The sequence below is a fragment of the Cucurbita pepo genome, chromosome LG03 (genome assembly GCF_002806865.2).
Source record: "Cucurbita pepo subsp. pepo cultivar mu-cu-16 chromosome LG03, ASM280686v2, whole genome shotgun sequence".
NCBI classification, from domain to species: domain Eukaryota; kingdom Viridiplantae; phylum Streptophyta; class Magnoliopsida; order Cucurbitales; family Cucurbitaceae; genus Cucurbita; species Cucurbita pepo.
Genome location: NC_036640.1, coordinates 11,741,231 through 11,767,643, shown reverse-complemented (window position 1 = coordinate 11,767,643; position 26,413 = coordinate 11,741,231). Strand labels below are relative to the sequence as shown.

At 36.4% G+C, this 26,413-nt stretch overlaps 7 protein-coding genes across 8 annotated transcripts; 4 read left to right on the top strand and 3 right to left on the bottom strand.

Moving 5' to 3' along the window:
- The first annotated feature begins 2,984 nt into the window (after positions 1-2,984).
- On the top strand, positions 2,985-5,773 carry LOC111789938. Its single transcript, XM_023670673.1, has 9 exons — positions 2,985-3,159; positions 3,259-3,453; positions 3,530-3,753; positions 3,847-3,905; positions 4,080-4,304; positions 4,399-4,528; positions 4,607-4,941; positions 5,030-5,174; positions 5,262-5,773. Exons 1-9 carry the CDS (start codon positions 3,147-3,149, stop codon positions 5,523-5,525), a joined length of 1,590 nt encoding a protein of 529 aa, XP_023526441.1. The 5' UTR covers positions 2,985-3,146; the 3' UTR covers positions 5,526-5,773.
- A 459-nt stretch (positions 5,774-6,232) lies between these two features.
- On the top strand, positions 6,233-7,918 carry LOC111789702 (40S ribosomal protein S15-4-like). Its single transcript, XM_023670362.1, has 4 exons — positions 6,233-6,355; positions 6,433-6,584; positions 6,665-6,722; positions 7,456-7,918. The coding sequence occupies exons 1-4, from the start codon at positions 6,353-6,355 to the stop codon at positions 7,702-7,704; spliced, it is 462 nt and encodes a 153-aa protein (XP_023526130.1). The 5' UTR covers positions 6,233-6,352; the 3' UTR covers positions 7,705-7,918.
- A 580-nt stretch (positions 7,919-8,498) lies between these two features.
- On the bottom strand, positions 8,499-12,808 carry LOC111791111 (CRM-domain containing factor CFM3A, chloroplastic/mitochondrial-like). The gene is made up of 9 exons (XM_023672324.1): positions 11,617-12,808; positions 10,508-11,003; positions 10,308-10,438; positions 9,880-10,230; positions 9,640-9,796; positions 9,274-9,566; positions 9,116-9,175; positions 8,941-9,027; positions 8,499-8,853 (listed from the first exon to the last, which is right to left on the bottom strand). Exons 1-9 carry the CDS (start codon positions 12,535-12,537, stop codon positions 8,707-8,709), a joined length of 2,643 nt encoding a protein of 880 aa, XP_023528092.1. The 5' UTR covers positions 12,538-12,808; the 3' UTR covers positions 8,499-8,706.
- A 693-nt stretch (positions 12,809-13,501) lies between these two features.
- On the top strand, positions 13,502-16,572 carry LOC111791507 (PRA1 family protein D-like). Of its 2 annotated transcripts, none has more exons than XM_023672884.1 (2): positions 13,502-13,711; positions 15,732-16,572. In XM_023672884.1, the coding sequence occupies exon 2, from the start codon at positions 15,855-15,857 to the stop codon at positions 16,383-16,385; it is 531 nt and encodes a 176-aa protein (XP_023528652.1). In that variant the 5' UTR covers positions 13,502-13,711; positions 15,732-15,854; the 3' UTR covers positions 16,386-16,572. The 2 variants fall into 2 exon arrangements, with proteins under 2 accessions (XP_023528652.1, XP_023528651.1); XM_023672883.1 differs by lacking the exon at positions 15,732-16,572 and adding an exon at positions 14,752-15,509 and having other exon boundaries at positions 13,556-13,711.
- A 79-nt stretch (positions 16,573-16,651) lies between these two features.
- Positions 16,652-19,123, bottom strand: LOC111791506 (E3 ubiquitin protein ligase DRIP2-like). Its single transcript, XM_023672882.1, has 6 exons — positions 18,711-19,123; positions 18,546-18,645; positions 17,830-18,465; positions 17,676-17,726; positions 17,470-17,542; positions 16,652-17,273 (listed from the first exon to the last, which is right to left on the bottom strand). Exons 1-6 carry the CDS (start codon positions 18,823-18,825, stop codon positions 17,043-17,045), a joined length of 1,206 nt encoding a protein of 401 aa, XP_023528650.1. The 5' UTR covers positions 18,826-19,123; the 3' UTR covers positions 16,652-17,042.
- A 1,107-nt stretch (positions 19,124-20,230) lies between these two features.
- Positions 20,231-21,757, bottom strand: LOC111790296 (auxin-responsive protein IAA14-like). Its single transcript, XM_023671157.1, has 5 exons — positions 21,327-21,757; positions 21,046-21,251; positions 20,590-20,725; positions 20,443-20,504; positions 20,231-20,351 (listed from the first exon to the last, which is right to left on the bottom strand). Exons 1-5 carry the CDS (start codon positions 21,755-21,757, stop codon positions 20,314-20,316), a joined length of 873 nt encoding a protein of 290 aa, XP_023526925.1. The 3' UTR covers positions 20,231-20,313.
- A 2,983-nt stretch (positions 21,758-24,740) lies between these two features.
- LOC111790501 (auxin-responsive protein IAA4-like) lies at positions 24,741-26,111 on the top strand. The gene is made up of 4 exons (XM_023671421.1): positions 24,741-25,041; positions 25,156-25,373; positions 25,476-25,575; positions 25,687-26,111. Exons 1-4 carry the CDS (start codon positions 24,818-24,820, stop codon positions 25,760-25,762), a joined length of 618 nt encoding a protein of 205 aa, XP_023527189.1. The 5' UTR covers positions 24,741-24,817; the 3' UTR covers positions 25,763-26,111.
- Positions 26,112-26,413: the final 302 nt, after the last annotated feature.

The window sequence follows — 26,413 nt, the reverse complement described above, 5'->3', positions numbered from 1 at the left end:
AATATTAATGAATATTTTTAGAAAATTATTAAAAAAATTAAAATTAAATCTATACTTCTTACAAAATTAAAATGCTTATATTATATTTATATATTTAGCTGGCTTATTATTTAAGTTGATATCAGACTTACCCATGTAAAAATAATTTCGATTAAAAGTGAAAATGATTATTTAAATATCTTTTCGAATCATTCAAAATAAAGTCCATTACTGATTCAAAAAGAAAATAAATAAATAAACGTGACTTCTACATTTATTGAAAAAAAAAAAGGTAAAGTTGCATTGCAAAAAAAAAAAGGGGGTGCTATTATTGGAAGTGGGTTAGACCTAGACAAGCACTACCTTCCACTTTTTTCCTTTGGGTTTATCCATTCATTTATAATGTGATTATTTTAATTTTATGCTTTACAAATTTCAATAATTAATTCAATTTCTTTTCTAATGAATTTAATAAATCAATAAATTTTTGAGAGACTAAATTTATAAATATCACTTTATAGATATAATAATAATAATTAATTTTTAAGTTTGATATAAACTTTACTTTAAAGATTCAATTACAATTTTTTAAAACATTTTTCACGGTGGAAATGAAAAAGAAAAAGAAGATCAAATTTGATTGACAAAGACAACCATAATAACTTAGTTGCATTACTTTTGCCATTAATTCAATGCTATACCTAAAGAAGAGTGATTATGAGTTTAGAAACTTGACAAAATTGCAATTTTTTTTTTTTTTTTTTTGAAGAAAATAACTTCCTACCAAATTAGGTTAAATTAATATAAAAAAAATTAATTAAAATATGACATAAAGTTAACTATCAAATTTTTTTTAGATACTTAATATCTTATTCTTCGAAATAAATTTAAATTCATTATATTATATCAAATGTAGATGATATTTAGTAGGTGGTAATGATATTTATTAAATGTAATTAATTAATAAAGTTTAAAAATATAAAAATGGGTTCAAATTTTCCCGACTAATGGTAAAATAAAAAATTAATTAAGATAATTATTAAAAATGGAGACAAAGAATATGATGACCATAGAACACAAATTCTAATTAATTCGATTTTAATATTCCTCAATCCGCATTGGAACTTTCAAATAGAAATACTGATATTTTTTGGGTTTATTTTATATTTATTTTTTATTTGACAGAGTCTATTTCTAGAAATGTTTTTTTTAAATAATTTGAGCAAATATATGAAAAATCTAACATTTAAAAAAAAAAAATATATATATATATATATATATATATATTAATTACAATCAGAAACGTTGATAAAACGTTTCCGATTTTGTGATTAAAAATTGCTGTAAGAATGGTGTATTAAATAATTTTATGAGATCTCCAAATCCAATATACTTAACATAATGATTAAGATAATTCAATAATTAAAGCACGAGAATGAGCATACAAATAAACAGAAAGGAAATAAAATCCAACTTTTATACGAAAAAAATAATTCATTTTTGCACGTATACGCGACGAATATTTATATTTAAAAAAAAAAATGGTGAGCTGGAAAATTACCAGAACTTCATTGACTTTTTTTATAATAAGCCACGTTTTCTTGGAGAATGGTTCCTTTTTCCGGCAATATATATATATATGGCGCGCAGTACCAGTAATTACAAGGAAGTTTCATGAATTCCGGTCTTTGTTGACTTTGAACCCAAATTCCACCGGTCAAACCGTTTTTTTTATTTTTTATTTTTTTCTTGCTTTCTAACCTTTCCACCCTTCTAATAACACTTTATTCAAAAATCTATATTTAATTAATGTTCGAAGTGTTAGACGAACACGACTCTCCATAATTGTATGATATTGTTCACTTTGAGTATAAACTCTCATGGTTTTGCTTTTGACTTCCCAAAAGGCCTCACTCCAATGAGGAGAGTTTTTTTTTTTTTTTTTTTTTTTTAAAGTCATGATCATTCCCTAAATTAGCCGATATAAGACTTTCATCATCCAACACGAACAACTTTATCCAATGGTCCTCGAAATGAAGTAGCCGCACTCTGTCCCACTTCGAGTCGAGTCAATGCTCCGACTTGTAATAATAAAGAGATAATTTGAAGTAAAAATAAATAAAATTTCACTTTTAACTCAAATAATAATAATCATATACTTATTAATTCAGTTGTTAAAATGCTCGACTAATTTAAAATTTTATCCAAATGTTATGTCTCCTACCTTTAATTATTGTCGTCGGTATTGATTCATGTAGGTTTTTTTTTTTTCTATCAATTTTATCACTATTTATGAACGGAGAATACATGGTAATATGTTTATCTGACTTACTTGTCAAATTAAGCCTATTGTATTTATTATTTAAAAATTTTGAAATTTAAATTTCTCCTCGATCGTATAAAATTATGAAAGAAAAATACTAGAAAAGGGAACTAAATCATCACTCACTTTACAGAGTTGAGATTCGAGGGTAACTATTGTCCTTTGTCTAGAACGGTTTAATCTTACAGGAAAAAAGTTACAGCTGACTTTGTCTTAATAAATTGTGCCATCTTTTCCCTATTTAATATATTTTAAAATAGAATATTTAATCTTTTAAATGGTTAAACTTAAATGGTCAACTTCAGAATACTTAGTTGTTATTAAATTATAAATTAGAATTATATCTATGAAGCATCTATTATCAAATATTTGATGATTAAGAAAAGCGGAACACATGACAAACACATCTTTAACGGATGAGCTTCAAATTTATAATTGAGTGTATTTCTTTTAATTAAAATAAAGATATTGAGACGAGGATAAAATTTGAGACGGCATATTTGCCCAAAGTTTTCACTTATTTTTCTAAATATAATTTATAATTTTTCATAAAATTTGAATATTTATATGGGCTGGTGAATTTATTATTATTATTATTTAACTAATTTAAAAAATTTGGAGGTACTGAATTTCAACCGAATATTTTATAGGATTAAGTTCTCTGTTGAATTCTCAGACTCGTATACAGAATGAGAGAGTCTGACCCACGTACTTCTCAAATCAGTGGAGCTTATATAATTGTGAACCTCCAAATTCAAACACCATCAAAGCCGAGAGGACAAACAATCAAAGATCCTCCTCACCTTCTCCCTCCGATCTCTTCGCTTTTTGAGAATTTTTCATCATGAAGCACGAAGGTAAATCAAAGCTATTTTCCCAGCAATTTATTGATTTTGATCTTTGAAATTCACCGAACGTTGGAGATTTAGCTCTTTTGCTGATTGCTCTGTGGTTAGATGGCGGCTTCGGGAAGGTCATTACATCGTCGCACTATCTTAATACTTCGTTTGTCGGAGGCGTCCCCGCCGCCGGGAGTCGACATTTCCGGCGGACTTCGAAGGCTGTGATCAACAATCAAAAGTTGATTCCGCATCTACATAGGACGGAGTCCGGCCGCGTTGATTTCTTGGAGAGATTTTCGCATTATGTTGGTAAAATTTTCTGCCATTACCATCTACTCAATTAGTTCTGTGTAGAACGAAAAATCTAACCCTATTATTTTTGCAGCGAGGCAATTAGGGATTTCAGATGCAGATGATTGTCCTCAACTCTGCAAGTTAGCAAACAACTATTTGAGGAAAACGAAAGGGTGTGAAGAAGAAATTTATGCATATTTCGCGAGTGAAGCCGACGGAGAATCTCTGTATGTTAAATTAATGGATGAATTTGATCAATGCATCTTGAGCTATTTCGCATTCCATTGGAGCCAAGCTTCCTTGATGATTACTCAGGTAATATTCAAAAATCCACCCCCCATCCAAAAAAAGTCAACACGATTTTAGAATTTCAGTATATCCCTTAATTTACGGTGGATTTAATGATAGGTTTTGGGTGTTGACTCCGAGCACAAGAAGCTGAAGGATCTTGTGGTGGCAGCGACTAGGTGATTTTCTTTTCATCTATGTCAATTTGCTCGATAAGTCAAATTTGGCTACTGAGTTTTGAACCATCATGATGCATCTTACTTGTAGGATTAAGATCTACTAAATAGCTTCAATAAATGAAGATTCTGAGTCTTTTTGTCCCTTTTTTTTCTGGTTTCTGGCTGTTTTTATAGGAAGCAGAGATTCGATAGGGTGAGTAAGGATCTGAAAGTGACAAGGGTGTTCTCTACTTTGGTGGAGGAGATGAAGAAGATTGGATGTGCTTCATCTAAGGGCGAGTCAAAATGCTCCCACGCAACGCCGCAATTGTCTCAAAGAAAGAGAAGCCCTGTGCTTCTTCTTATGGGTGGTGGCATGGGGGCTGGCAAGAGTACTGTCCTCAAAGACATTCTTAAAGAGTGCGTATTACCGATATTGAATCTCACTCGTTTGGCGAAACGTTTAAGAACTTTTAGAACAAAGTTTGTTGATAAACAGTTGCTAATTATGCAGGCCTTTCTGGTTGGAAGCAAAAACAAACAGAGTGATGGTTGAGGCAGATGCCTTCAAAGAGACTGATGTTATCTACAAAGCCATCAGCTCGATGGGCTATCACGACGACATGCTTCAGACAGCCGAATTAGTGAGTGTCTCTCCTCTTCAGCCCAGCTCTAATTGTTTCTATGAACAAGCTAACTAACTACATGATAAATCACAACAGGTACACCAGCCATCAATTGATGCTGCATCTTCGTTGCTGGTTACAGCGTTAAATGAGGGACGGGACGTGATATTGGACAGCACTCTGTCATGGGAGCCATACGTCATGCAGACAATTGAAATGGCACGAAATATTCACAAGCGTCGATATCGAATGGGAGTTGGGTACAAGGTAGAGAGCGACAAAGTCACAGAGAATTACTGGGAGCCTGTGAGTGAAGAAGAAGAGGAGGAATTGAGGAAGGAGCATGGAGAGATGCAAAATAGAATGCCATATAGAATAGAGCTAGTTGGAGTTGTTTGTGATGCTCATCTAGCTGTTGTTAGAGGAATAAGGTGAGAATATAACTCAAACTTTTGGAGCTTTAGTATTGCACATCTTAAACCACCATGGTTGTACTAAAGCTTTTAATGATTCGAACAGGAGAGCCATAATGATGGGAAGAGCTGTGCGGGTGAATTCACAGTTGCAATCCCACAAGAGATTTGCTAATGCTTTTCCAAAATACTCCAAAGTTGTTGATAGTGTCAGACTCTATTCCACCAATTCCTTTGGCAAACCACCTAAGGTATGTTACATTTATTCATCGAATCTTGAACGTTAATATGAAATTGCAAATGTATTAATTATTTTCAACGTGCTTCCAAATTCACAGTTGATCCATAGAAAAGAGGGCGATGACCCATTTCAGATGTTTGACTCAGAAGCGAATGCGTGTTTGTCAACGTTGAGCAATTTGAACCCTGATGCAGAATCGGTTTACGAGCTATACCCGAACCCGAGCCAATTTTCTGAACCCGAGGCCATCTGGAAGGAAATCGCTCCAACCCCTTCGAGGGTCCATTCTCAGAAACAGCTGAGATCTGAGATTAAAAAGCTAGAGAGTTCAAGAAGAATCTCTAATGAAATTGTACAGTGAAATAGTTGTAAATTTTGAAGTGAAGCTATAGTAATGATGATAGATAATGTTCACTTTTTTTGAAAGAAGAAGCATTTGCAGTTTTGGTTAATCTATCAAACGCAAGACTTCTGTTTTCTTTTCGTTTTGATTCTGTTCGACCCATTTGTCGGCTTCTTTTTTTGCCATTCATTGGTTTAGAAGAATGTTGAAACTATGTGAGACAGACCTTATGGGTCACCCCAAATGAATATATGATCTGATATTAACGAAGAAGACAACATTATCTGTGGGTGGAGATTCTATTGATTTTTTTTGTTCAAAGTTATGATTAAAGCCCAAGGCGACAAACTGAACCAACCGACCAAAATTGACTTCGATTTGATAGTGTGACATGATTTCATAGCTCAAAAGGAGCTCTAATATCAGAATCTCCCGATGATATAATATTGTCAACTTTGAGTGTTAAGCATAACTTTGCTGTTGGCTTCTACCAAAGTTCTCATTCCAACGGAGATAGTATTGAGATAGGATTCCTCTATTATAAACGTACCATCATTCCTGGATCAGTAAAAGGGCCATTTCCCCGAAAAGAAAGTGATTTTGTTTTCTGGGCTTCAGTTGTTTCAATCAACTCGGCCCATTTTCTTTGATGGGAGACTATTTACGAGCCCAATGTACCAGATTTGGGGCGAAAGTTGGTCCTTTTGTGCAAATATAATTGCAATTCAGGGCTTCAGAGTTTATATATCATCTTAATCGCCATTTGCAGTCTACTCAAAACCCTAGCGGCCAGAATCGCCATTTGCACTCGGCCTCGGGCTTCTTCTGATTTCTGAACTCCAACCATGGTAAGGCTCGAAAAATTCCCTGTATCCAGTTATGTAGTTTGTGTGTACGACATCTGACCTGAATTTCGTGTTCGTAGGCGGACGATAATCCCGATGTGACGGCGGCAGGAGCAGTGCCGAAGAAGAGGACGTTCAAGAAGTTCAGTTTCCGTGGAGTCGACTTGGATGCTCTCCTCGACATGTCCACCGACGAGCTCGTCAAGCTCTTCACTGCCAGGGCTCGCAGAAGGTAGTTCGAATGATATGTGGTTATCTTTTGGAACGATTTATTTGCTGGTTTTGACTCTTTTCCTGAATCTTCTGTTTCAGGTTCCGGAGGGGTCTGACAAGGAAGCCAATGGCTCTGATCAAGAAGCTCCGTAAAGCGGTAATTGCTACACTTCTTGTTTCTTTTCGAATCTGATCCATTTTTTAACTGGAAAAGTAAATTTCAACCTTTCTTTTTTTGAAAATATAATTCTGATTTACGTGATTACTTTCGCCAATTTTGTTGCGTGCGTGTCTAGTTGGATATGAGTATACTAGATAGAAGATTAGAGCTCCACATTAACATAGTTGATATTATCCATTCAGTGGGTTGGATATTTTTGTTGGTTGATATTGGTCGAGTGGTTTTGGAAAGAAATTTGGTGTTTTTCCTTTAACTACTAAACTTGAGTCGAGTGTGTATTACAGAATCTCGTACTGTGATTACCCCATAATACAGGACATTTTTAGATGGTAAACGCATATAATATCCCTAGCGCATCGGCCTTGTGAAAATTTGGTGTTTAATATGGATGGTTGCCAACTCAGATATTGTTCAAGCGCAAGGTTCGCATGGAATTCCCATTATTTGAGCAATTCTCTTCTTTTTCAGTAATTCAATTTTGAATCAGCGGTGATATTGAATGAAAATCTCCTACATGATTCTTATAATTCAAGAATCCCAGTTTAAGATAATTATGACTAATTTGATTCTTCCCCATTGTCTTCTGCCTGCTGGTGAATTTCTCTTTACCTGTCTTCTACAATGTTACTGCTTACTGGTTATGCTTCATGGGTTAATGGCTTGAACAATGTGATATCAATCTCACATGTTTTTTCCCCTATGTCAACAGAAACGCGAGGCACCACCGGGTGAGAAGCCAGAACCGGTTAGAACCCACCTTCGAAACATGATCATAGTTCCTGAAATGATTGGAAGTATCATTGGAGTTTACAATGGGAAGACCTTCAATCAGGTTGAAATCAAACCGGAGATGATTGGCCATTACCTAGCTGAGTTTTCTATATCATACAAGCCTGTTAAGCATGGTCGACCTGGTATTGGTGCTACTCACTCGTCGAGGTTCATTCCTCTGAAGTGAAAAGAGTATACCGTTTCAGTCTTGGAAGTGTACTCCGCTTCTCTTCAAGTTTTATGGATACTTATTTTTTTTTCTACATTATTTCATTTTAGCTACTTTTTGACTGGAATTTAATTTTCATGAACAATGAGATAATTTTGATGGTTCAGACGTAGGTTCTTTGTTCAAAGGCTTCTAGTTGTTTTTAATAAGAATGCTTAAGCTCATCGTGGGATGCCTCTGGGTATGTTCTTTAAGGTTCTTTGTTTTCGATTGTTCCTAGCGGCGTTGTTGGAGGATGCTGTTCCTATATGTTCACTTCTGTTGATAGGTACATATTAGTCATTAGTAGATTTTTATATTAGGCTTGAACTCCAAAATAAGGAGCCATCATCTATTTATTAATTGAACTGTGTTGGGTATCTAAATTGTTTGGTTCAACTTAAAACATTCAAATGCTTCCAGCTCAAGTTCCAGAAAATTCACCCACTGTTGATGAAATACTATTTTAATGATGCACTAAGTTTTAGGGGAAATTTGTATTAATTTAAATCATCATATTCTTGTTATCTTTTTTTATAACATGTAAAATACTATTTTGAGGTAGAGATTTGAGTTTGACTCATAAGTTGATTCTGATTATATTCACGTTGACTAATGTGACAGTAGACACAGATTTGAAAGATTTGAATCTATTGGAACTTAAAAATAATTTTATTTGTGTAGGTTTATTTTTCTTAGCACTATCATGGTTTAATTTTGTTATTTATTCGGAGGATTAATCAAATGAGATTGATATTTGACCCATAGAGTGATTATCAAATTAGTTTGGCCTAAATATGATCAAGGTTAACTACACAAGGATTATATAATATTTTAACCAAAATTTAGTTCGATTTACGCATACACCTACTCGAATCAACTAGCTCGATCCATAGCATGATTTATCAACTAAAATCTTTTTCATTCATATTGGGTCAATCATGGATCGTTCGATATGTTTATACGTGTGATTCAGCCACCTCACTCCGATTCAACCTCAGATTCTTGTACCTGGATTCCATGTGGAAAATCCCCTTCCAAGTAATCGTGGGCAGCCATGATATTCTCTTGATCTTCAGCATCACTATCCGAGCCATATGCCTCCATATATGTATCGAAGTCTTCTTCCTACAACAAAGGAAACAAACATGAGCTTAGACCTGAACAGATTAGACAGACTAAAATAGTAGAAACGTAGCCTGTGAAGTTAAAGACCTCCGTATCATTGTCAGTAGGATAAGCAGAATCCAGTGTATTGTATAATACTTCATCCCCTCTGTCTTTCACCGTCTCCATTTGTTCCTTTTCACATAAGAACATATCATATTAGGTATCACTCAAACAATCAGAGAGTTCAAATAATTCCTTCCTGCACCTGCAAGAGACTTACGATTTCAGATCTTAGTTTGTCCACGCTACTCTGCACTGCTGATATATGTCTCAGCAAAGCCTGTTTCACAAGCGCAATAAGAAAACCAAAATTTAGTAAATGTTTACTTCGGTCTTTATCGACAGGTTCATATTAACGAGGGGATTTAAATGTTGCACCTTGTGCCTTTGAAGCTCGATCGACCGTGCTAGAGCCTTCCTCTTTGTCAAAAGATTCTTGGGTCTCAGCAAAGAAGGTCGTTGATAATCCTTCCCTCGATAAACGATTATTGCATACGATTTGGAGACTTTGTCAATAGAAACTAGGACACCCCCACTCTCAGCTTCCAGTTGCAAAGCTATCTTTTTGACATGGTCAAAGGAATTAGCTTTGATCATGATCTTCACCAATTCACGATACTTCCAATGCAAGTGCATGTTCTCCACCGTACCATCGAAAACTTCACGACGACCTGAAATAAAACCATTCGAGTGAGTGATCGCAGATTCTGAATAAATTGAATGTGGTTGAGGGAGTTGTTTTACCTAGAAGCAAGAAAGCTTTCATTCGTAGACCAAGCTTACGAAACATAAACCTTTCCTCCTCAGTTATGCTATCAGGTTCTGCCTGCCGCTGAGCTGGTGTCATAAACGCTTCTACCTTAGATAACGCTCGTTCAGCTTTCACCAACTTTCTTTCAGCCTAGAGAAACAGGTATGTTCATATATCAAGAGAAGAATTCTAGATGAAGTAAAAGCAATTAACCCAAATTTTAAGAAACTCACAATAGCAAGCTTCCGTTCCAGCTTCCTAACAAGGTCGGCGTGTCTCAATCGTTCGGCGTCCCGCATTACTTTTTCCTTGTGCTGGTCGTCCAGCTGCTTTCCCCATTTAGCATCAGCATCTAGTGTTTCCTCTAGAGAACCAGCAGTGCCAGATTGCTCTGTTTTCTCAATGCCAGGAACCACCAGGGCTGATGCTTTCAACCTTGCCTGTTCTTCTTCATCTTGTAGAGACTTTGCCAACCTCTCCCTTTCTAACAAAGCTTCAGTGACCTCAGGTGACAAGAAATTCTTTCCCCTATAGAATACCAGAAAGTCTTTGTTTCTTGACAGAAGCATGCCTCCTGTCAATTTCTACATCAACCACTTAAACACTCAATTTATCTGCTCAATTTAATGTAATGTGGTTCATCCATAAAAATAAACGTTACCTTGATCTCTTCAGCCATTCTCTCACTAGTAGTTAGCTGCACACCTCGTTTCAGTGCAATTTTCGCAATTGAACTTCGTTCCCACAATTTAGCCATTGCGATGGCCAAACCTTGAAGCTGCCTGTTTCGGCCTGTATACACGAAAAACATCATCACCCGCAGCAGATGTTGCCAAGTAGCATAAACAATCAAAAACATACCTAGTGCAAAATGAGGAGGAAGTCTTCTGGCAAGTCTTCTCAAGGCTGTAGCCTCCTTCACTCCAAGAGAAGATCTCACTCCATAGGGAAGAATTCTAAATGGAGGTTTGTAATCAGGAACTACTCCCGGGAGCATATCTGCATCCACCGGTAAAGGATCCAATCCTGACCAGTCTGTGTATCTTGGACCCAAACCATCCAGTAATTTGTCTACTTCATCCTCATAATTCACTTGTACTTCTGTCAATTGTTCGCTGCCCTGTTCACCCTCTGTCGAAGTTTCTGCTCCTTTTTGTCGTGGCTCGTGTACATTACTGTGAGAAGAATATTCGGAAGGAACTATTGTACTGACATCCATTTCAGGAAAAGGAGTGATCTCATTTCTCTTGTAAATCCATTTGTTAAATTGTGGTGCTTCAGGAAGCTCATAGCTTACACCTCTATATAGAGACAATGAAGTTCCTGACCTCCAAATAACCAGTCCACCAGTTTTTCTCTGTTAAAAGAACAAATAGGACAAGATAAATGATCACATCTTTAGCAACCAAACAATAATATCTAATAAGAAGTTTGTGAACATAATCAATCAAAATGTGCACACAAATAAGCTAGCAGGTAATTTTAGATCGTTCCGAATGAGCTTAGATCAAGCTTGCGCCAAAACGTTCCAAAAACTTATCCGAACATCCAATCATGAACATAACGTTCAAAATAGGCCTGTTTGGTCTGTTTATCCAGAGCAGATGGAAGCATGTCAGAAAAGGAAAATCATATATAGTTTCATATTTTCTTTGTTGGCTGTGCCTCACAAAGACATGGCTCTCAAACAGTTGTTTCAGCAACAACAATTGCACAGAAAGCATAATAAAAACACACAGATTGGATTAATAAGCTCATATCCAGGCTATACTAGGAAGGGAACTTTGGAAGCAAGGCGGCCCTTCCTTATGGTGCCATGCTAGTTTCCCCCTGGTTTATACATCAATATCTTATATAACTACTTCATTCACTAAGATAATATTATGAGTTTGGAAATCAAATAGCAAGTATTTTACAAATGCCAGGAATTTCATGAACAAACAACTAAAGGAACTGCATAGAAAGCATACCTCCAATATCTCGTGCATCCTTTTCATGTTAAGCGCAGGAGGACCTTCAATTTTAAGCCTCACAATCTCAGAAGATTTCCATTTTTCATGAATGATATCCACAACAGCCTGAGTCACTCCTCCACCGCCTATCTTCATCTTGTGCTTTTTCATGAATGTCAAGTTCCTCAGCCTTCTCAATTCTGACTCAGGAAGAGTCAATTCTGCCAAAGATGCCATGCTCCTTCTCCTTGTTGAAACCCCATCTGCATATTCCCTTTCTTTTGGCTTCTCCCATGGAAATCTAGCCTCTCCATTACTTCCAAACATGCCCTCGACTCCCAATGGAGACTCCTTAGAAAACCCACCTCGAGTATTAGGCAACATTCCTTCCTCAACATAGAATATGTCCTCCACGGACCCCTTTTCAATGGCGGCTCTCTCTTGCCCCTTCTCTTTATTCTCATCGTCCATGTACCCAAATTTCTTCAATTTTCTCACAATCTTCTCCATTGTACTTCCCCCTCTTCCATCATCATCAATCCTACTACTACCACCTCTATAACTCTTCGAAAAATCTGAACGTGAAATCGAAACTTCATTGTCATCGCTACTGGGATAGTCCAACACGGCGCGAGGTGGTTTTGGACGATTTTGTTTCGCGGTTTCGTTCCACCTATCTATCCAATTAGCACGACAGAAATTCCTCCTCAAATCATATCTGGAAATGGGTGTTCGCGTGCTTAAACTCCCATATAGAATTCGATTCGTACATGTATCGGTCGTAAAAGCATAAAACGGAGAGCAGAAAGAGCGCTTTGTGAAGACAATCGACGAACCGTACTTGAGGAAAACGCGAGAGCCATGGAATTCAGGGAAGGAAGTTTGAAATGTATCGAAGAAGTTCGTGGCTTGGCATAAACGACTGTGTATTAGAGCCATCGCGGATTACAGAAGCATAATTGCTTGCCAGACCACGAACCAAGCAGAGAGAAATGTAAAATCAGATAATGGAAGCTGCGAACTTGCTGTGGTTCAATGGGATTTTGGGTCGAAAACCAACTGTGTGTCCAAAATTACCCATGGCGATGACGTTTTTTTTCTTTCTCGCAAAAGCCCAAGACACCTTCCGGTTCGCCGCCGCCGTCGAAAGTGTAATCTAAATTCAGGGCCAAAATAGGGTAAAGAACATCAAATATGTGTACTCTAAATTGAGTGTCAAATTTTGTGTAAAGAACATGAAAAATCATACAAACAATCGTAATCTATCATCTTAGTACACGATTAAGCTATTAACTTCAAAACATTTTTAACTGTTGAAGTTCTTTTTTAGTTTGAATTGACACAAGGGATGATATACCACGAGTTAGATACAATTCAGTTTTCTCCTTACTTTTTCTGCAATAATTTTTAATTTTTTTTTTAGTCAAAGTTCCTTTTAATTCACACGTTTTTTATTTTATTTAATAAATAGATAGAACATATTCACTTATTATAAAGAAATAATTCGCTAATATCATCTAAAGGATTCATGCTTTTTATTTATTTATAGAAATGGTAAATTTGTGCCAGTTTAATTTAAAGTTAATTTTTAATTACTCTCAAATAAATGAATTTAATAAAATTATATAAATTTAAATTATAAATATTTAATAGAAAAGAAAACTATATTATAAAATTGTATAAACTATCTTTTATTTAATTTTCATTCCTTAATACATGTATTAAATAATTTTCAAGTTTTTAATCGTTAATAATATGCCTTAAATTTATATTTTAAAATTTCTTTAACTATCTTAAAAAGAACTAATAAAATAAAGTAATCTAATTAAAAAGAAAAAAAGTAGTAGGATTTATATTTTATAGTACACGTCATTGATCATATCGGAGAAGGGACGAAAAGTAAGTAACGGAGCAGCTTCCATTTCCAAGATCCATATTTTTGTTCCTATAAAATATGGCAAAACCATCAGCCCTCACTTATCCACTGCAATGCTTTTCACCAATCACAACATGGCCACAGTTCGTAATGCGCGCCCAATTTCTTCCTAATTCTTGCCGCCGCCGCCCCTCCTCCTCCTTCTCCGCCTCCGCTGCTCTTGATTTTTCGTAACAGGTAACTAATTCCTCCTTACTTCCGCCCTTCTCTTATAGGTGCTGCAGTAGGTAGTTCGCATCATATTTTGATTTTCAAGAGTGTCTGAATTTTGTATTCGGGATCTGTACTCGGTTCTGGTCTCCTGTAATTGTAGGATTGTTGAATTTTTAGGCGTTTCGTTTGTCTGGCGTTTGAAGTAGTCCCTGTGTTTTTTTCTATGCTGTTTGATTCTTGATTCGATCCTCTGTTTGGATGTTGAGACCACTGGAATTAGTTGGGGATTGTGATCGAGTGGCGATTGTTGATACTTCCTATTTGTGCTGCTCGGACGCATTAAACTCTTTTTGTGGTCAGTTCGTGAACAGAGAGTCGGATTTAGGTTAGTTGCCATGAAATGTTTTCACTGGATTGGTTTAATCTTGAAATGCGTAAATCGCCGAGCATAATCGGGTGGATCCTTTGATCATTTGTCACTCTTCCTTCGGGAATTTACAGAATGACCAACCACTCTGCTATCTTTGTTAGAATTTTCATTTTCTTAACAGTTGTTAGTACTTAATGGAAGCTCAAGTTCCTAATATCGGTTTGGAATCCTTCTAGGTGCTCCTAAAATACTCCACCAGTTTTGCAACTAGATTTAATGTTTACTATTAACGACTCATCTGAAGGGGGTTCTCAAAGAATTTGGGAATTCTTTTATTTTCCAGTTCAAGGACATTGTTGACCTTTTATTTTATGTTCTTTTCGTAGCACTAATGTTAGAGGCCAATGTGAAGCAAATGTTTCCTTCTTTGATTTATTTCATCTTTATCCTCCAAGTGATGGTTGGAGGTATGACTCAAAAATCTCAGTCTGAAACACTTTCTCCAAGTGGATGGGTTTACACGGTTTAATGGTTGCGTATTTATCAGATAGTCTAAGAAAGCAATTTAGGTGGCTCAAGTGTTCTTAAGATTTTTCTGATTAGTTTCCCGATGCCAACAAATTTCCAATCTCTTATAAGATGTAGATTGGGAAATGCTCTAAACACCTCTGTTGTTTTTCTTGAACTTTATCAGATCTGGGAAATGTTTTGTGAAGTGGAACTAGTGAGAGATGTGGAAGTCACGGTGGAAAAGGAAAAGAGAGATGGTGTCAACTTGCAGAGGTACATTATAACATGTCTATTAGAAAACCTCTTGAAGGAGAAGGCCAGCAAAGACCATGGTTATTTTCTTGCTGTTACTAGCTTGAAGAGCATAGGGAAGGGAGAGGTCAAGAATGAGTCTGAGTCACAATGTGTTTCATTCCCCATTACCTTTAGTTGCCGAACCTTTTTGCCTTTGGAGGGAGAGATCTTGCATGGAGTTGTTCGTCACATATTTCGGCGTGGATTACTCTTAAAATGTGGACCGATCAAGTACGTGTTTCTTTCAGCTCGTAAAATGCCAACCTACCATTATGTTGGAGGTGAAAATCCTGTCTTCTCGAGCACCCAATCTGCAACGATTGGAAATGATGTCGTTGTACGGTTCAGTGTGCTTGGTGTGAGATGGTTAGAGAAAAGAGGATGCATCAAAAAGGAGTTTGTGATGCTTGCTAGCTTAGAAGGTAACACCTCACTTGGACCCATTTCATCGTCCGACTCCGACGAGTTTGACTTGTAAATTTAGAACACAAACCCACAAAGTTGGGAATGTTGCAATGTAATATATTCTTACACGCCTTGCTCATTTCTTCCCCTCTTTCTTTGTCTTCCTGTTTGTTGTTCTTCATGGCAATGATAATTCAAGATTCTTGTGGAATATCCAAATAAAGCAACAGAAATCTTCTTTTATTTTTCTGAATGTCCTAATTAGTTTTTCTTTTTTTAAGAATACAAAATTAGAAATATTAAGATTAAATTGTTAAACAGATTGGTTAGAGCTGTTGAACCTTTTCCAGACTGCCCGTCAACTGCCCTTTTATACATTTTTTCTTCTTTTTTAAAATTTAATTTGACACTATTTTTTCCATTGCTTTCGCTCAACCTCATATTGTTCTTATTCGAGAATCAAAGGGAAGAAGGCGGGAGTCGTGGGACTAAAGATTTAAGCTTCGGATCTTCCGCTTCTTTGCGTTTCTCTTTTTCTTGACTTCATTACCATTCATTGGAGCTCCGGCAAAAAGCTTCCAGGGTTCTATGCCAATGTCTGCCGCTGAATTTGCCGTCACTTTCAAGGAAGCTGGTCGATCCGTCATCGCCACTCGCCACCCATGGCGGGAATTCTTAGACCCATCTGCTCTTAGCCTTCCTTCTTCCCTCTCCAACGCTACGACTCGAATGTCTCAGAACTTGATCCGTTTCCTTTCCAATTACTGTCTTCTCCTCTTGCTCCTCGTCTTACTTGGCCTCATCTACCATCCATTTTCAATGATTGTCTTGTTCCTCGTCTTTGCTGCCTGGTTCTTCCTTTACTTCTCTCGCAACGACCCACTTAGGGTTTTTGGTTTTGACTTGGACGATTTGGTTTTGGTCATCATTCTTGGATTGACTACTGGATTGGCGCTGGTGGGCGTTTTTGTGAATGTGCTGATTTCGCTTGCAATTGGGGCGGTGGTGGTCTGCTTGCATGCGGCTTTGAGGGCTACGGAGGATATTGTTGGAGATTTGCAGGACCCTTTTGGGGATGCCCTCTTGGATAGTCCAAGAGGTGATTATAGCGGCTTCTGATTGAATGTGTGGGTTTGTCTCACTATTTAACCATTTGAAGTTCTGTTTTCTTTTTTTTTTTTTCCCAATTGGTTTACATATAGAAGTTTGACAGTTTGCTGGTCTGTATACTGGTCTTGTTGGATGAAATGTACATTGCAAAACTCAATGAATTGCAGAAAAGTATTCATGTTTATTAAGCTCAAAATCTTGCGCATTATTGTTCTTTTTACTTGGTTGGAGTGTCTTGTTGAGAGTTTGATCTAATGGAGCCTTCAATACGCTCTTAATTAACACGCTATGTGATTGAATTGAAATTAGTCGCTTGGGATGTTACCATTGTTGTATGATTCCCCCTGCATTTGTAGAAGCTAAATTAGCTACTGAATGGGATTGTTGAGCCAACAAATCCTTGCTCTTCGATTGGCCTTTGGTCACATGAAATTCTTCCCTTAGTTTCCTTTTTCTATGAATGAGCATGCTTATCATTTAAGAAATATTGAGTTGGAAGGATATCATGAGACCCAAATGTGAGTTTTACTCGTATTGTATGTTCGAGTCTGTTTCGATTAGTTGACCTTGTTGTCTCATTTGAATGAAGAAGAAAGAAGTTGACCCTCTAAATTATGGCCTGTAGTTTAAGAGGGAAATTTATGAGACGATGCATAAAACATGTCTCTATTTGATCTCTTGTTGAACATCATTCTCTAGGTGAGCACAAATATTTGGGAATTGTCCAGAGTGACAACTCTTTCGACCATAAGATAGAACCATCACAAAATCCTTGGCTGAGCTGCCCACAGATATCTGTATTAGTTCTATTTTTGTGGTTGTCTGTCGCCACAGTTCTACGAGGTCGTGCAGATGCAATGTGGAGCTCACTGGATGGCCCTTAAATGAGATCTCCACCTGTAAATATTTAGGAAATGTCGTTACTTGACAGTTATATACTCACTCTGCTTCTTGAATGTTTGAACCGTGCATAGAGTTCAGTTCATTTTGACACGAATGCCTACACTGCTTTCTTATCATTAAGTGATATGTGTAGAATCTTTTTAGATCTTTCAAAGCTAATATAACTAAGAGGGAGAAGATGGGTTGTTACCTCAATCTCACTGGCAAGTCCCAGTTTCTTCGCAAGATATTTCTGGATAAATGACACGGGTATACAGCCATCGCTGTGTGTTGAAGATCAAAAGGAACACCGAACTATAAACTTATTAATCTACTAGAAATATGCCAGAAAGGGGGCGGGGCAATTGCTTTGCTTATTATCAAATTGGCTCTATTAATGTAGGAAATAGAACTAACCTGACCCTCAAGTAGTTTGAGGAGATCTGAGGCAAAGGCTGATTTCCTTCCCTGGTAAAGGCATTTACAAGTACATATCAATGTTTGGTCAGTTGCAGGAGTAGAAAAATGAACAGAACTATTATTCTTCTTGTTCTAAAGCTATTAATCTCACTGGTGATCAGAAGCAACTAGCGCAAACCATATTGGATTTGAGAACGTATTGCATCGTTTCTCTACACCAATGTCACCTACAGTCTGATCATAGGATCCAGTGCTGCTGGATAATCTTCTTTCCCATGAAACGTCCTGCAAGTTTCCATGTTCAATGGAACCCGAAGTTCCAAAAGATAGTCCTCTTTCAACTCTTTCCATTATTGGCTTGTGACTATGCTCTTGAACCTTGCAATAATTATCATCATTCTGGATTGGCTCTGGCTTGACAACAGTATCTTGTATATTACAATCATTTGAACTTGTTGCAGTTGCTTCTTCTTTTCGATTAAAATCATCAGTTTCCCTTTCCATTACTTGGGTATTGTTCTGCTTATTTTGAACAAAGATGAGTTTTCTTTGGGGAATCATGTTGGAAAGACATTGTTGCACGAGGTTCTCTTGTGCTTTAGCTTTCGGGATTTTCGCTGCAGAGTGAGAAATCATATTTGTGTTGTCGATGTCTAAGGAAGAGAGTGATCTCTCTTTTCTTTTGGTAGGCAATGAAACAGCAGACTGTGTTGTTTCAGGTGCCTTCTCCTTCCTTCGTTGGCAAGGGAATGTCTTTTCCCTCAGATCATCCATTGTGTGGTCTGCCCTGCATAGTAGGTGTAAAAATTGGATCTTTACCGATTGGAAAAACACATTCCAATGATTGTATTTTAGGTCACACGGTACCTGAGTTTCTCCAAAGGCACACCCCCTAGATTTGTGTTGCACACAGGACAACCCTCTAACTCCTCCTCGGTTATCTTCTCATAGATACAATCCCTGCAAACTGAAACCCAACATTATACACAACATCAGAATATAGGAATCATAAAGTAAAAGTAGAGTAATTACATGTGTGCAGGCATTCAGATATGGTGGTAGCATCAGTGAACAAGTTGTTGCAAAGAGGGCATGTCAAGCAACCCATCAACTTCTCAGTCTCTACTTTCACCGTCGCCGTCGCCATTTGCCGGTGCTGGATGATCTCTAACCGCAAGCGTTTTGGTTGGCTTTTGTTGTGTGATTGTTATAAGAAAAAAAAGGGGAAATATTAGGATTAGGAGTGTTTTTCTCGTGGGTAACGAACGAGTTGGCCTTTTGTTTAGGGAATGTCTGTTTTGGTTTTTCTTTCTGGACGACGTTGTTGTATGTAACGTGCGCTCCGCCTCCCACTCTCCTCCTCCTTTCATCATTTCTCGCCGCTATTTCCTTCTTCACCATTTACACCATTCTTATTTCTCAAAGCCTTTTAATAATTTATATATTTATTTATACCCAATAATTAATACTCTTTTTATTTTATCTAATTTTATTGAGAGAGAAGGAAGAAATTTAAGGCTCTTGATCATGAAACTATCACATCTGAAACAAAAACACGTGTAAGCTTTTATTGTTTTTCCTTTTATATTGTTTTTTGTTGGTAATTATGAGTGATCGGAAGACTTCCTTCTAAAGGATTGATTAATATTTAAAAATGGTTTGACATTTATGACTTCTATTCCAAGTTGGAATATTTATTTTTAGAATAAATAAATAAAGACATTGAATCGATGCAGGACATGATTCGAATTCTTTGGCATAAGACAAGGGAGAGATACAAAAGGAGAATAAAAAACTAGGTAACCATTATAACATAAATTATTAATCTTTATAATATAAAACGTTACATATCATATTTATAGAGATATATATTCAATAAGCTCACATTTATATTTATTGCGTACATTTCCTTCTTTGTAAGCATGCCATAAAATACTGATCAAATTATTACAATATTTTCTCCACTTGTGTGAATTAAATTAAATTAAAAATGCTATTTTTCATCTAATAAATAATTTTATACTCAGTATTTAGATCCAAGAGAAATCAAAGAGATGGAAGGAAATGGACTCATTCTTTAGCCATTTAATTTTCATATTTATATATTGGAAAATACTACCAAACTATTTATTGCTATTTTTTAATTCCACCAAAATAATAGGTATAAACAACTAAACTTATATAAAACTCATAATATATTAAACATCTTCAAAAAGCATCCACATGCTCATGTTCCCCAAAAGAAATTTAAATAAATAAATAAATAAATAATAATAATAATAATAATTTTTAACAAACAACCAACACAAAAATTAATATATATATATATATATATATATAACAGCAAGAGAAAGGCATAAAAACAAAGTTTTTTTGTGATAAACAAAGCAATTCAAACAAACAGCCAGACAGGGTAAGACAGTTTATTTTTTCTTTTTCTTGTTGGCTATTACAAATTAATTAATGTCCCAAATCTCTTTTAATATCTATATACGAACCATAACATTTAAAATTAAAAAAAAAAAAAAAAAAAAAAAAAAAAAAAAAAAAANATCAAATATGATCCATCTGTGTTGCCCCCTCCTTTGTTGCTTCATCATGGATCGACCAAATCATGCCGCCACCCACCACCTCTTCAGCTTCTGCTTTTGCACTTCTCCATCGCTCTTGGGGCTGAAATTCATTTCCATCACACTTATAAACCATTCATCATCATCAAATCAATTATTCTTTTTACATTAATCAAATTTCGAAATATACATACCGAGCCCAATAGCTTCTGACCCCTTTGTTATCCTTAATCGCTTGCATGAATCAACAAACATCCTATAGTAATAAAATATAATTAGGACGACCAGATGGATCTAGAAAAATAATGGGTGCTGAAGATTGGGTTAAAATAAGAACTTACTCCCATGGAACATCTCCCACGAGCATCCAATCACCATCCTTATCTTCATAGGTCGGCACATATTCAGAGCTGTTTAGAAGATCCATCAACTTACTTTCGTTGATGAAGTCTATCATCCCTTGGGCCCCATAGTCACCTTTATTTTTATTAACATTATCATTAACACCAAAAATAAAAAAAAGCTGAAACTTTGGTGATTAAAATATTTAATTCAAAACATACAATGATTATCATAAGAAACAATAAAGGGTAGCTAGTAGCTAGGCTGTAATATGCCTTTGTTAATGATTCCAAATGATCCCACATATTCTCGCATCAAAGATCCTTGTGTTCCCAGATCTAACCTAATTCATTATACAATTATCTAAAAAAATGTCCTATAATATTTATTAAACCATACACTAAATTTAACCTAATCTTTTCATTCGTATTCTCAACCGGTTGTAAATTACTAACCTGCCATAGTAAAGGAGCTGAACATCTTGGCCAACGCATTCGAGAGCTCTTGATAGCTTTTGTACATCTTCAAGTCCACCTTTCGCAGATATGGTGCACCATCCATACAAACTTTCACAAACATAGCCGAACCACCGTCAGGGCTCTTTTGAGCCATGACATTCTTTCGGTAGGATCGCACCGGTGGCCATCCCACGGCTTGTGCCCTAAAATATTAACCCGTATACTATCAATAATTTGTTAATTAAAAAAAAAAAAAAGATCGTAACCTATAAACATACTTGGCAGGTGGCTTAGCAGGATCTTTGGAGGTAAGACTCTTCTCATCAGTTGAAGTATTATTATTATTCTTCATATTCTGTGGAGTCAGATCGACGGTAGCAAGTGGCTCAGATTGGATATTGAGTTTCAGATCAACGGTCTCAGAGAACCCTCTTTTTCCATTAGCTTTAGGAGTCTCAGGCTCTCCTCCTCCGCCGCCGCCGCCACCGCCGCCGCCGGGTAGCCCGAGACAGAGATCAGTTTCCAGCATGTTGACAACTTTCCGGCTAACCTCCGTGGAAAATTTGAAAGCTTTTTTGTTTCCCTTCCCACTTTCTCTCTCTCTCTCTCTCTTGCAAATTGGGTCGAGGTTAGAGGAGAGAAATAATATAGGCAATGCAATAATATTAAGGTGCGTGGAAGTTTGTGTAGCGTGTGGCTGCATGTGCATGTCTTATCAAGCTCCTCACTACTGGGATTTCGCCACGTGGACAAACACAAGATGTTGATCGTATGACCCTTACATATGTGATCTTATTTGGGCAACTTGTGGTTGGTTTTTGAGGGAGCCAGTAACATGGTTTTGCTCCCTTCAATTAGTCAACCATTAATCACCTACACACAACTCCACCAAAACTCTCAATAGCTTCAGTACTTTTTGACAAAAGCGCGTTTGTTTTTTTCAACAGGGTCTCGAATCACCACAAGAAATAAAGGATTAAAGACGGGTCGAGAGAATATGGTGGTGAGTTAGAGACATGTCACATCTAAGAAGAGAGAGAAAAGGAAACATTTGTAACTTGCTATGTCAACGTCGCTCTCTCAACTCAAAGTCGTAGCTGTGCTTATAACTAACCATATTTCTCTTTCTAATAAGTCTGATATGAATGACTTCTTAACCATACTTACACGTATATCTTTTGAAGAATTAAGAGATACACAGTCTAAAAAAGATATTAATAATGGTACATTAAATTGTATTATGGGGTTAATTGAATGAGGAGGGGGCAAATAATAAATGAAAAATTGTGTAGGGATGGAAAATTAATAAGAAAGAATCTGGAGGCACCATAACAATATATTCCAAATGTTGGTAGAAGTTGAGACAATGGTACCGTGGGTGGGGCTGATTCGGACACCCTTTGCTTTCTTTCAGTGCTATAGTCAATATACTCTAACTCTCCATTTTCTTATAATTGCTTTTATACCCCTCCCATTCCCACTATTTATTATTCGAACCAAACTGATATAATATATAGTTATATTCATATTTGTATAAAAAAATTAATATATAGTTTGGATCTCATTCAATCTTATATTATATATATAAGAATGTGGAAATTGAAGTAATGGTGGCGAAATGGAATTGGTCCTTATGGCGGCGGCAACGTCAAATTCATCGAATCTTTTTAACATAATTGGAAACATGAGTTGTGCTCTTTCATTCCTGTTTGATAATGACAACTGGCAGATCTGTTTTCAGAGAACCCCAACCGACATCGTATTTGGGCTTTTGGGACGGTTGAGCCCAATTTTGTTGAGGCCCGGCCCAAATATTTGAATTGGTAAAATTAAGTATAAAAAGGTTTTTAAAATAATAAATTGTTTTATGAAATAAATAAATGAATTGACGGAACATAATGCTTCATAGTTTCATCAATCTATAGAAAATAATGAAAAATGGATTTTTGGAAATTAAAAATAATAATAATAAGAAAAAAAAAGACATCAATTATTGTTATTTGATTATTAATATTATTATTATTAGGGACTGGATTTGGTTAACGTGTCTTGTAGAAATGAGTAGGCATGCGGGTTCCAAGCAAGTCCCAGTTAATGAATGGGATGTTACACCATGCGGTGGGGTCCCATCTTACATCCCGTGTGGCTTCGTCATTCTCTGTGGGACCCGCTTTTAAGTTCTTCAAATTCCATCTCAGACCGCTACACATCCAACATCATGCAACCTCACCCAACATCTCCAGCGGTAGGCTTATTTAGGTAGAGAAGACATGCTTTGTGATGGTTTGCATGAGTGTTTTGTGTGTTAAAACTACAAACCCTGATCCCTTTTTGTTGGGTTCTTCCCCTTTTTGTACCTCTTTGTTTTCTTTTAGGGTATTAGAAAGAGTAAAGCACTAAACTTTGTAGCACTTGATTTGAAGATTGAGAAAGAGGGAGATATTATTATATAACTCAAATGGTGTAATGTTAAAGTAAGATATGAGATATGAAAAAGGATGAGTAGTAGTAGTAGTAGTAGTGGTAGGTACACAAATTTGAATGCATATGAAAGTGATACATGGATGGATGAAGGAAACTCTGCCCAACCTAACTACCAAACCTTCAAAATTGACCAAAATCTAATTCATATTTAATTCCCAGGATGTTGTGTTTGGAGCAAGTGCCATGCTTTTAGCTCACCATCCACACAACACAGGTGTAAAGCTATCACATTTAATCTGATGCCTACTCTCTCCTCTTGCTTTGCCACACAATTTTTTCCCTTTCTTTTGCCTTTTGCCTTTTCCTTTTCCTTTTCTGAAGCTTAATGGCAGATATGGGCATGCCCAACAATGGTGAAACAGCTTACACAACTCTAAACAAGTTTGTTTCATTCCCTTTGTTTCCCCTTTTTTTTAACCAAACCTTCAAATTTATTCAATAAAACGCGTCTATTAAGAAGAGGTTTTATACTTTGTTCCCCAAACTACTTAGTTCAAAGAACGAGAAGAGAAGACATAGCAAGTCAGCATGTCGGGCCATTGAAAAAATGGCGAATAGACACCCTTGTCCTTTCCCTACCACATGCAAAACATTTGGCGTAACTATATGATCAACCTCAACCTCTAATATTCTTTTTGATTTTTTTTTTTTTGTTTTAAATCCATGAATATCCAAAATTATTGAGATTTTTGTTCATTCACGAGTTTCATAGTTACCCTAACCCTATTAGTTTAGTAATATAGAATGGATCAAAACAAAACAATATGCATTTTACTAAATCATTCCACCCTTTAGCATAACATAACATTAGTTACATAAATATTCTTTGAATTTTTTTAATTAAAAAATAAAGGAAAAAAAAAAGAAAAAAAAAAGGGTAGTTTTCCAATAAAGGCGAGACCTAAAATCCAACCATGCATGTGGGGAAGCCCTCTTCACGTGGGGATGCTCTACAATCCAACGCCCAAGATCTCTCCTTACCCATATCACAAAACAAATCATAGCCGTCCATTGTCATCGTGGGCAGACGCGGCCTTGTCCCACCCTTGTCCCCTGTCTTCACGGACACATTGCCTCAAAGTTGCTGCAATTGCTACCGACAGCTTCCTTTGCCTCTGTCCCATTTTCAAACTTTTAAAAGTAATAATTATTATTATTAATTTTATTCATTTTATTCTTCTTTCTAAGCCATACCCTTTTGCTTTGAAGCCTTCTCTATAAGATACAACCACTTCCCTCCCCCTTCCATTCTATTCCCTTCATTAAAAATTCAAACTTTGCAACAATGGCGTTTCAAAATTGCCTCAACCTCGACGCCACCGAGCTCCGCCTTGGACCCCCCGGCGCCGACGACGACGACAACAACAACAACAACAGCCAAGAACAACCTCAATCTCTCAGAATCATCAACAACAAAAGACCATTACTACCGGAATCCAACCAAAGCTCATCTGCTTCAAACATCTCTGTTTCCTCTGATTCCACCCTCCAAACCCCACCTCCCACCAAGTACGTTCTTCATATACAAACCAAACCCAAAAGGCCAAAATTACAAATTTTGATTGAGAACTTGTAATTAATTAGATTATTGGTTATTAATTTTGTTTTGGGTATGTGGTGTAGGGCTCAGATTGTGGGGTGGCCGCCGGTTCAATCGTTTAGAAGGAACACCCTTCAATCAAAGAAGACGGCGGTGGCAACGGCGGCACAGGAGAGTAGTGGAAATTATGTGAAAGTAAGCATGGACGGAGCTCCTTACTTGAGGAAAATTGACCTCTGTTTATACAAAGGTTACCCTGAGCTTCTCCAAACTTTACAAGACATGTTCAAGTTCAGAGTCGGTATGTATTATTCTAATTTATTTTCCTTTTTCACATATTATATAAACTGTTAATGAGATAATTAATAATAAAGTTTTGATCTTTATTCCTTTTCCATTTCAGGTGAATACTCCGAGAGAGAAGGCTATAAAGGGTCTGAATATGTTCCAACTTATGAGGATAAAGATGGTGACTGGATGCTGGTCGGAGATGTCCCATGGGAGTAAGTTCCTTGGTTTTTTTTTTTCTTTTCTTATGATCTTCAAAATGTTGGTTTAAAAGTAGAAATTTGTGTGAATTGATCTGACATTCCATATGGGTTTTTGATATACAGAATGTTTATGTCGTCCTGCAAGCGCTTAAGAATCATGAAGGGATCGGAAGCGAAGGGATTAGGATGTGTTGCATGAAAAATTGAAGAAAAAGAAGAAGAAATCATCAGAGGCAGGAAGCTTTGAATTACAATGAGAGAAGGAAAATCTGGGCTTGGGATCTCGAGGAAGAAGATGATTTGATTTTGCAGAGAAAACCCAGTTGGGATTTGGGGGAAAAACAAGATTTTGCAGAGAAAATTAGGTGTTTGGGGGATGATTTGATGAATCATCTTCATCGTTCTTCCTGCATTTTGATCATTCTTTTGATCCCAATATCATTATCTGCAGAGACCAGAAATGATTTGTTTTGATTATTATTATTATTGATTATATGATATGAATTTTTGTGTATCAAAAATCAAGCAATCATATCTTCTTTTTATTACATCCTTCAATCTTAATCTTTGATTTTTTCAATCCACAATGGTAAGTGGACATAAGCTTTCACCACCTAGTACATTAAAAGTCTCTTAAAACTTATGGAACATTAAAAGTCTCTTAAAACTTATGGAGCTCTCGAATAACCTCCCCTCGACTCCTTTCTCTGAAACCCTCGAACAAAGTACATCTTTTATTCGACACTTTAGTCACTTTTGACTACACTTTCAAGCAATTCTTTGTTCGATATTTGAGGATTCTATTGTCATTCCTAAGTTTAGGGTATGACTCTAATACTATGTTAGGAAT

Bases quoted from the DNA above. Each gene is read 5' to 3' on its own strand.
- LOC111789938 (XM_023670673.1), top strand. The intron at 3,906-4,079 runs GTGATTTTCTTT...CTGTTTTTATAG, and splicing joins CTTGTGGTGGCAGCGACTAG to GAAGCAGAGATTCGATAGGG. The intron at 4,942-5,029 runs GTGAGAATATAA...TGATTCGAACAG, and splicing joins GCTGTTGTTAGAGGAATAAG to GAGAGCCATAATGATGGGAA.
- LOC111789702 (XM_023670362.1), top strand. The intron at 6,585-6,664 runs GTAGTTCGAATG...CTTCTGTTTCAG, and splicing joins ACTGCCAGGGCTCGCAGAAG to GTTCCGGAGGGGTCTGACAA. The intron at 6,723-7,455 runs GTAATTGCTACA...CTATGTCAACAG, and splicing joins TCAAGAAGCTCCGTAAAGCG to AAACGCGAGGCACCACCGGG.
- LOC111791111 (XM_023672324.1), bottom strand. From the start codon at position 12,537: ATGGCTCTAATACACAGTCGTTTATGCCAAGCCACGAACTTCTTCGAT. The intron at 10,231-10,307 runs GTAACGTTTATT...TGGTTGATGTAG, and splicing joins GAATGGCTGAAGAGATCAAG to AAATTGACAGGAGGCATGCT. The intron at 8,854-8,940 runs GTCTTTAACTTC...CCTTTGTTGTAG, and splicing joins CTACTGACAATGATACGGAG to GAAGAAGACTTCGATACATA.
- LOC111791507 (XM_023672883.1), top strand. From the start codon at position 14,761: ATGTTTTGTGAAGTGGAACTAGTGAGAGATGTGGAAGTCACGGTGGAA.
- LOC111791506 (XM_023672882.1), bottom strand. From the start codon at position 18,825: ATGGCGACGGCGACGGTGAAAGTAGAGACTGAGAAGTTGATGGGTTGC. The intron at 18,466-18,545 runs GTACCGTGTGAC...CCTACTATGCAG, and splicing joins GTGCCTTTGGAGAAACTCAG to GGCAGACCACACAATGGATG. The intron at 17,274-17,469 runs GTAACAACCCAT...AAATATTTACAG, and splicing joins GACTTGCCAGTGAGATTGAG to GTGGAGATCTCATTTAAGGG.
- LOC111790296 (XM_023671157.1), bottom strand. From the start codon at position 21,757: ATGCACATGCAGCCACACGCTACACAAACTTCCACGCACCTTAATATT. The intron at 21,252-21,326 runs GTATGTTTATAG...TTAATATTTTAG, and splicing joins CCTGCTAAGCCACCTGCCAA to GGCACAAGCCGTGGGATGGC. The intron at 20,505-20,589 runs GTAAGTTCTTAT...TTATTACTATAG, and splicing joins GTGGGAGATGTTCCATGGGA to GATGTTTGTTGATTCATGCA.
- LOC111790501 (XM_023671421.1), top strand. From the start codon at position 24,818: ATGGCGTTTCAAAATTGCCTCAACCTCGACGCCACCGAGCTCCGCCTT. The intron at 25,042-25,155 runs GTACGTTCTTCA...TATGTGGTGTAG, and splicing joins CAAACCCCACCTCCCACCAA to GGCTCAGATTGTGGGGTGGC. The intron at 25,374-25,475 runs GTATGTATTATT...TTTCCATTTCAG, and splicing joins CATGTTCAAGTTCAGAGTCG to GTGAATACTCCGAGAGAGAA.